Consider the following 9,304-nt stretch of genomic DNA (forward strand, 5'->3'; position numbering starts at 1 on the left):
ACTGACAACTGGTTTGCTCCTATTTTATGGCAGGGGTCCTGTGCTTTTCATGGTAGCACAACAGGCAGAAATGTAACAAGTAAATTTCTCCAATTCCAGAAAAGTGTCACTTGTTGAATTTCTGTCCTTTGTGCCACTTTTTAATGTTATATAAAATTAAGTGAACTGTGCCACTTTCCAGGACTTTAGGAAATAGGGGCAATACTAGCTGATAACATTCAATTGGAATCTGAAGTGGCCAAAAATATGTTGACAAACAGCTAGATAGAACAAGGTAAAGTATTCATTATATTCAGTGTCAGTATTACTGTTCATTCCATTGACTTCAGTGTTGAATTCCATAATGAATACAGGTTGAAGTTCAACTTTCAATTTTCTTTCTATAGATTTCCCTCTATGTAAAACTTAATATTTTAAGAAGTTAAACATGCTACCTGCCATGGACCCTGATTGTGTCAGGAGAAAGATGGGGTAGATGAGAGAGAGAGAGAGAGAGAGAGAGGATGGATAGATGACAGGTAGACAAAACAACATTATCCAATTATCACCAGGTTCTATAAAATATTGTCAACCTTCACCCAGGAATACATAAAGAATGTCCACAGTGGTCAGCCTGGTATAGTCCCCTTTAACCAATTTACTTCACAGTAAGTAATCAGACCTGCCTAGTACATGGGTACACTACTGTTTTGAGCAGAATTCTCTCCCTGATGTGAATAATGCCCCTGCAGAAAGTTCACTGGAGCCCTGGCCGCAGGAGCACTGCTTGTAACTGCAACACTCAAAATCCCTTGTTCTGGAGTGCCTGCTGACAATATCAGCCTCAGTGGGACAATTCATGATAGCAAACTCATAAGTGATTTATGGCTTCTGCATCTCAACGTACAATTGATCTTTCTTCCGCAATGTCCAGCCCAAAGGAAACCAAGCACAAGTCTGCCCCTTTCAGCATTAGGTCTCCAACCACCTGGTCTTGCAGTCTATCAGAGTATATTTAAACAGATGATAAGAGACATCCATCAAAGCAAAGTGGTTAAAGTATTTATAGCCCTGTCTAGAAACAACTTGCCTTTGACTCTGAAATTTCAAGGGAAGTCAGCAGCCTTCAGTCTAACAGGAACGCTACCTTATTTTTCAAAAAGATAATCATGTCAGGAAAAGCCATTAAGTTGCACTGTATTAGTAATACAATCCATATTTTCAGAAAAACAGACTGCTTTTTTCATCAGGACTGGATATTGTTTCTGCGTACTATAGAGAAACTCTGCAAATAAGGTTGCTTGTGCTGCAGTGGTATTTATTGCACATAGACCAATGACTTATACAGTAGTAAATTGCACTGGAGTATATAAATATATTATAAAATGTACACAGACACACACGCACTCACACACAAGGAAAAGTGAGGAATGACAATGAAGTGCTAAAGTCACAACAGATTCACATGAGTTCCTGGGTATAAAAATATAACTAATTAAAATGTTTAGCATTCATAGCATGAATATAGTTTCAGTACTTAAGATAAATAATATTAAAAGCTTTTAAAAATTAAGCATAAATATATTTGACCACAACAGAAATCTGGTTGGAATCTGATGGGTATTAAACACCTTTTTTTCTTGTGGATTGTGTGTGTGTTTGTGTGTGTGCATGTGCATCAATCTTTACAACTGTTAACACTGTGCAAAACAAAAAAACCCTCTCTTTTCAAATGTGCAGTAACATTTTGGGTGCTCTTAGTCAATTTCCCCTGTTCATCTTTCAATGTGAATAAACTGCCTCCAGAAGACAGATACTTCTGCCTCTATTAAAAAATCCCTAACAATATATAAATAAGTTGTTTAATATAAACATATTTTCCCCTGTACGATATGCACAGCTTGAGGTAGATGTTCTTTAGCCTGACTTATGTTGTCTCAAAGGACAAAAAAAAATGCATTCCCAAAGGGAAAAAAAGTCACTGTGATGAAAAGAGAGAGATTAGTTCAAAACAGAAGTATGTCCATTTACAATATTACTGGTTTATCATTCCCATGTAAGTGAGGCCATAAGGTTATTAAGGCTAGGTGAGCAAACTTACTTGGGGACAAGTTCCAATGAACTCACTCACCTTTGGCTAAACAAGCATAAGGATCAGGGATGCCTGGTAAAGCTCATCTGTATATATTTTTCAGTAGCTTATCCAGAGAGTTTTAGCATCACTTCCAAAGGTGGTGAATACCTGAAATCTCCACTGACTTCAGTGGATATACATGGGTGACCAGCACATTGTACACGTTTTAAAAATCAGGCTCTGTTTCTGCTACTGAGCTCTTATGATAAGTACAGTAAAAGAAGGTGATCCCCAGGTCTGTCAAACCAGTAAGGGCTTGATTCTGTTTCTTTCCATATCTGGGCAGGAAAACCACCTTTTCACAAAGTCTGTCAAGCCAAGCACCTGCCACAAGTTCAGGTCTTTCTGAAACTTTTCTTTTACAAACTCCTTCAAACTTATTTTTATCTTGCACACCAAACATCTAGCTCCCCTGCGTAAATAACAGTAATCCAAATGTTATGGAGACATGGACTACTAATCCCCTTTTGTTCAGTGGTTAGTTGCTCACTGCTTTCATTTTTGATGGGTAAGAAGAGGTACACTGCATACAAGTTCACCTGCTTTTCATCTTGAGCAAGTAAGATTTGTCTCCCCTTTGAGACAAGAAAGTCTGTTTGGAGTTTTGTCTATTAACCAGTTGCTGGTGGATACATTCCTCACTCTCCCCCCCACACACCTATTTCTTTGACTCCCTTTCTTTACCTGCAATATTGCTTTCCTGTTATTTTGATCCTTCCCATCAGCTGCCCTTATACTTTGGATTCTGAATAGGAGGTTTTACTGTTCCTTTCCTCCAAGCTGGAGTCACTTGCATCCTGTCCACCGCCATTGTAATCAGACCATGTCCCTCCAAGTGTGCACTGAGGAGTATTTCCAAGCGTACTGATGAAGCCCCCAGGGCAATGAGAGAACTCCCCAGTACTGGCATGCAGCCTACGGTCTGCTTTCCTAGGACAGCACAGCATCCTCTTGAAAGCTTTGCGGAAATCCGGGCTCCTGCAGTAAATGATGGGGTTGAAGGCAGAATTGGCATAGCCCAACCAGTTGAAGAAGACAAAGAGCTGGTTTGGTACCAAGCCTCTGTTGAAGACCTTGACCACATTGACCAAGAAAAAGGGCAACCAGCAGAGAGTAAAGACGCCCATGATGATGCCCAGTGTCTTCAGGGCCTTATGCTCCTTCACCGCCAGGACACGGGAACTTTTTCTTTTGTTGACTTGGCCATTGCCCAAGATGGGCAGGTGCTGGTGAGCTGGTGGCTGGTGATGGTTGTTGTAAAACCGGCCCTCGCTCCTGTCAATTTTCTTCATTTGTGCCTTGGCTTCTCTGTAGACCCTTATGTAGACAAAAATCATGACAAAGAGGGGGATGTAGAAGGAGATGACCGAGGAGGCGATGGCATAGGCCCAGTTGGTGACAAAGTCGCAACAGCCTGGGTCATCGTAACATTTCAGAGCCTCCATGCTTTTGTCTCTCCACCAGTGCATCATAATGGGCAGAAAGGATACCAGTGCAGAAATGGCCCAGACAGTGCAGACAATGCCCTTGGCCCGTCTTTTTGTCATGAGGCTTTGGTAGCGGAATGGTGAAGTGATGGCCAGGTAGCGGTCGATCGCAATGACACACAGGGTTTCAATGCTGGCCGTTACACACAGGACATCCACCGAAGTCCAGCACTCACACAGGAATGAACCCCACAGCCACCTGTCCCGCACCACCAGAGTGGCACCAAAGGGCACCACCACGGAGCCCATTACCAAGTCAGCACAAGCAAGGGAGGTGATGAAGACATTGGTGAGGGTCTGCAGCCGCTGTGTGCGCCCGATGGCCGCGATCACCAGCCCATTGCCCACCACAATCAGCAAGACCATCAAGGACATCAGTAGGCTCATGCCTGCCACCCACTGCTGGGACAGGGCTTCCTGAGGGCTGCCGTGAGGGAAGGGCGCGGTGGAGGCGTTGCTGAAGCTGGGACTTGCCGTGGAGTTGGATCGGTTGTGAGGGGTGTAGTCTAGGGAGAGCCCTCCATCTCCCATGGCTGTCCAGCGAGGAAAGGGGTCAGCTTACGGCAGCCAGGCTGTAGGCATGAAGGCGAAGCGGAGCTCCCTCCTCGCTAGCGCTGGAGGACCAGCGGGCTACTTTCCTCAGCAGCTGCTGCTGCCGCCGCTGCAAACGCCGCCACTTGCTCCGGGGCTTCAGCATGTTTGACGAGCGCTCCTTCGGCGGGCTCCAGCCCCCAGGACACCGCCCCGAAGCTGAGCGTCAGACGCTGAGCAGCCAATGGAGGAGCCGCTGCAGCCGCATCCACTCCTTCGGAGATCAGAAGAGGGACTCGCCCGGACACAACGGAGGGAAGAGCAGCCCGGGCTTCCAAGTCCCAGCCGCCGCCGCCGGGGGGGGGAGGGGGGTGAAGGCGGCTTCCCGCCGAAAGTCTCACGCCCTGCGCGACTCTTAGAGAGGTCTGTGGGTTGGCTTTTTTTAAAAAGGGCTTGTTTCGGGATCTCCCCCTCTGAGCACAAGATATACTCTTGCGAAGCGATTCCTGTGGGAATGCAGCAAAGTGGACTCTGGGGCAACATACGTATGTATTTAGGGAGGGAATGAGCCTGCGGAGCTCTCTGTGGCTTCAGAACCCTCGAGAGAAAATCTCGTGGCACCCAAAGACAGCCTTAGGAGTAAACGTGCAGGAGCTCGCGGGGAGTACAGAGTGTGGGAAAACGGGCAACATGTGGCAAAGAGCGGGGTGTGAAAGAGTGACAGAAGATGTATGCTGGATGGAAAGTTTTTGCAGAGCCAACAATTTGTTGCGAGGAAGTGTCCTGTTTTTCTTTCTTCCTTTTCCTCTGACTTCTATTCCCGTCAATGTTGCATTATATGCCGGCGAGGCAGTTACATAAATGGGCGAATGATATAACCAGCAGAGGGCCATAGCCAGAATTTGGAAGGTGTGGGGGGGGGGGGGGCATTTACATTTTTCAGGGGTCACTGATGCCCCGCCCAGTGCCCGAAACGACCTTCCCTCCCTGCCTACCAACTTGCTTTGTGGCTGGAGGCTGAAGCAACCCCCAGCCCCAGGGCAAGTTAAAGTGCCCGTGGATGAGCTGTTTCATTGACCCTTTAACTTGCATTGGGGTTGGGGATTGCTTCTGCTGCCGGCACATGGGGAACGGAGGGCTGTGGCGAGCTCACCACTGGCCTCTCTTCCCCACCAGTAAAATAACGTGCAAGTTGGCAGCAGAAGCAGGCCCCCATGCAATTAAGGGCCCGTGAAACAGCTGATCCACGGGCCCTTTAAGTAGGGGGCGGGGCTGCTTCTGCTCCTAGGAGCGACTGAGGGTGAATAGGCCCTAGGCAGGTGACCCCCCCCCTCGCCCCCACCCGCCGCTGCAACGCTCCACTCACCCCCGCTGCCATCCCTGCCACCGCACTCTGCTCGCCTGCCACCACCTGTTGTCAGCCCACGCGCTGTTTTAGTGGCAGGGAACGGAGGGCTGTGGCAAGCTCACCACTGAATTCTCTTCCCCACCAGTAAAAGAATGTGAGGGCCGGCAGCAGAAGCAGTCCCCTCCCCAGCACAAGTTAAGGGCCCACAAAACAGCTGATCCACGGGCCCTTTAAATGGGGGGGCTGCTTCTGCCAGGAGTGGCTCTAGGGTGAATAGGTCTTAGGCAGGTGCCCCCCCCCCAGTGCCTTCTAGCTGCCGCACTCTGCTTGCCCCACCCACCACTGCGGCGCTCCCCTGCGCGCTGCCCCTCCTCACCACAACTGCTGCCAGCTGTTTTAGTGGCAGGGGATGGAGGGCTGCGGTGAGCTCACCACCACACTCTCTTCCCCAGTAGTAAAATAGCGCATGGGCTGGCAGCAGAAGCGCGAGTTAAGGGCCTGAACCGGTAGATAGTGTTATGCTATGTAAATACGGTAAGCAAGAGAGACAATATGTATTAGTATGGAGGAAAGGAGGAAAGAAACCAAAGAATGCTGCATGTCTTAGCCTGCAAAGTCAGCGACAGATTTTTGAAACAAAGAAAAAGAACTATATTTAATTGCTGCCTTTATTTACATCAAACGGAACTGAAATAGCTGGATGAATCAGACCAACAACAACCTCATATTTATTTCCCCTTTCTTTGCACGCAACCAGTCTAGTTGAAATGTGACGGTGTTCCTTTTGGTCACCTGAACATCAAGAGCAGGTTTTATTTTTTCATGAATTTCCTTACAGTGGAGGGCCTTCTCAAAAGTGCACAGATCATTCTGAGCAAATATTTTCCCCCTCACTTCAAGAGTTTCAGCATCATCCTCCAGCTTTAGACTTTTATGAGCTATTCGAGTTCAACTGCCTGTTGCGCAGCCCCTACTAGAAAAACCCATCTTGACAATATTTGTGAATGGATACTTTTGAGCACATGGGGCATATGGGATTATGTTTATCTATTGATAAAGCACACAGTAGCTACATGTACAGCCAATCTGTGGAGGGCTGATTTCATGTTGCATATGTTTGATACTTGCAACCAAAAATGATAAAATGAGCAATTAATATTGCATCCATACAAAGACTTTCTGGGAATGTAGTTTGCTGCTCTATGTGTAAGTTTTCCAGTGATGATATCAGGTGAATATAGATGACCACAGAGTAATTTACTGTGATAGCATCTGCTGAATATCTTGAGAATGTTAGCTTACACCTTCATCCAGTTGGGAATCTAGGTAAGCAGACAGTTGCTGGATTGTCTTTACAATGTGCATGGATGCTACAAATGACTGCTCCATGATTATATGCCCACATACAATATGATTACAACCAGGTTAGTCACTGATTCTAGCAAAGAAGACAATATAGCTCAATAGTAGAACACATCAAGAGTTTAGTGGACATTTTTGCACAAGCAAAATCAGGGCATGCCAACCCAGGCCATGCCAACATAGGGCTGATTTTTCTTGTGTACATATTGAGTAATGAGATGGCAGCCAAGTGGTACTCAGTGGATATGACTGATTACTTTGGAAATAAATGGTTTACATGTCCACATCCTTCTAAATCTTGTTACCATCTTGCCATATTTAGTGCAAATATCTGCGGCATAAAGCCCAGCACAGACTGGCTGTGATAAAGTATGTTTTACAGTAATGCCCAACAGTCATTTAGTAACTACTCTGTGTTTATCAGTTGATAAACTCTATTAGATAGCGTGCCATTGAGCCAATTCAACTTTGTGATTTTTGAAAGGGCAATATGCTTCTTTTAATATGCCACTCATGACTCTCTGAAAGAGGAAAAGTATTAAAGTATTACCTAGCAGATAAGGGAGGCAATGTCAAGCGTGTTCACTTGGACGTTAATGTGATTGAAACTTAGTTCTGACTAAACATGTGCAAAGTTCATCTAAAATTAATTGTACAGTTTTTCTTTATAAAAATAAAACAATCTAATTTTCATTGATAGTTTAATCCAAATGTAGACACTGGTTATTGATTTTTGTGATTCAATGGATTAGATACATGTTATGTAATATATGTATTAGTAGTATATACTATGGCTTTATCAACATAAGAAAATATTTGGATAATAGCTTAGAAAAGATTCTAACAGAAACCCTTGAAATTACAGTCATCACTAAGGGTGTTGCTGCTTAAAATGTTCTTAATATGAACTATATAATTATTATGGGATGTTAATGCTACACATAGAAAAGGATCAAGATAATAAATTTGTGACTATTTAGTCTCTATGCCGGAGGACAACAGTTAAAGTCTGAGAAAAGCATCCTTAAAGTTCAGTAATAGTTGCAACCTAGAAGTGAATTATTTATCTATTTATGCCAGAGCTTTTTTTCTGGGGGAATGTGGCAGAGTTCTGGAACCTCTCTGTGGAAACAAAATTCTCGAAAAATGCTTAAAGGTTAAGAGAGGCACTCGTATGTTTCTCCTTCATTTCTCTCTTGAGAGTTCCAGCAGGTCTTTTTCCAGAAAAAAAAGAGCCCTGGTTTATGCTGTTTATTTAACCATGACTAAAGGCCAGCGACCTCTGGCTCTTTGGCAGTCTACTCTCTCATAAGTATGTGGACTTTGGTTCCCTAGTCTACTTACCTACTTACCTCTAGGTCTCTGAGGCAACCAAGAGACTGTATGGCAGAGAGCAAGGTTTCTACTCCTTACAGTTACAGGACCAACCTGTATTATATATATTTTTTGTATTTCAAAGCTTATGCTGAGTCTGTTTGGGAACAGTTTTAAAATCTGGGCTTTAGGATGGATGCCTCTGTACTTCCTTCTCAACCTATACATTTCTAAATACAGTTTTAGGCATATGTAAGTCTCCAGGAACAACTCTCACAGCCATACATTACTAATACATACATTACAGCCATACATACAGCTGTGAGAGTTGGACCATAAGGAAGGCCAAGTGCAGAAGAATAGATGCTTTTGAGCTGTGGTGCTGGAGAAGACTCTTGAGAGTCCCTTGGACTGCAAGAAGATCAAAGCAGTCAGTCCTAAGGGAAATTAACCCTGACTGTTCCCTGGAAGGTCAGATGCTGAAGCTGAAGCTCACATGCTTTGGCCACCAAATGAGAAGGGAGCACTCACTGGAGAAGACCCTGATGCTGGGAAAGACAGAAGGCAAAAGAAGAAGGGGATGGCAGAAGATGAGATGGCTCAACAACGTTACTGATCTACAGGGCCTTTTTTGTAGAAAAAGCCCAGCAGAAACTTATTTTCATATTAGGCCACATTTCCTGACATCACCATTGTTTAGCATAGGGCTTTTTGTAGAAAAAGCCTAGCAGAACCTCATTTGCATATTAGGCCACACCCCCTGACGCCAAGACAGCCGGAACTGCGTTCCTGTGCGTTCCTGCTCAAAAAAAAAGCCCTGCTGATATAAGTAACATGAATTTGATCAGACTTTAGAAGATGTTGGAAGACAAAAGGGCCTGGTGTGACTTGGTCCATGGGGTCGCAAAGAGTCAGACTTGACTGTGCAACTGAACAGCAACAAAGTCTCCAGGATGGGAGGGAAGGCAGTATGGCATAGCTGGATCTTGCCAGAATTTGGAAGCCAAGGAGGGCAAGTGCTTGGATGGGAGACCAACAAGGAAGGCTGTGCCGAGGAAGATAATGGCAAACCTCCTCACTTGTCCTGAAAGCCCCTTGCTGGAGTTGCCTTGTTGCCATAAGTTGCTTTAAATTGAGGGTTTATGGCAC

At 45.0% G+C, this 9,304-nt stretch overlaps 1 protein-coding gene across 1 annotated transcript; it reads right to left on the minus strand.

The window, feature by feature from the left end:
• Nucleotides 1-1,276: 1,276 nt before the first annotated feature.
• Nucleotides 1,277-4,314, minus strand: ADRB1 (adrenoceptor beta 1). Its single transcript, XM_060241603.1, has one exon. The coding sequence runs from the start codon at nt 4,129-4,131 to the stop codon at nt 2,845-2,847; it is 1,287 nt and encodes a 428-aa protein (XP_060097586.1). The 5' UTR covers nt 4,132-4,314; the 3' UTR covers nt 1,277-2,844.
• Between the last annotated feature and the right edge of the window lie 4,990 nt (nt 4,315-9,304).

This window comes from Heteronotia binoei, chromosome 6, assembly GCF_032191835.1.
Source record: "Heteronotia binoei isolate CCM8104 ecotype False Entrance Well chromosome 6, APGP_CSIRO_Hbin_v1, whole genome shotgun sequence".
Lineage (NCBI taxonomy): Eukaryota > Metazoa > Chordata > Lepidosauria > Squamata > Gekkonidae > Heteronotia > Heteronotia binoei.

What these genes read in the sequence shown, in the direction of transcription:
- ADRB1 (XM_060241603.1), bottom strand. Translation starts at nt 4,131, where the DNA reads ATGGGAGATGGAGGGCTCTCCCTAGACTACACCCCTCACAACCGATCC.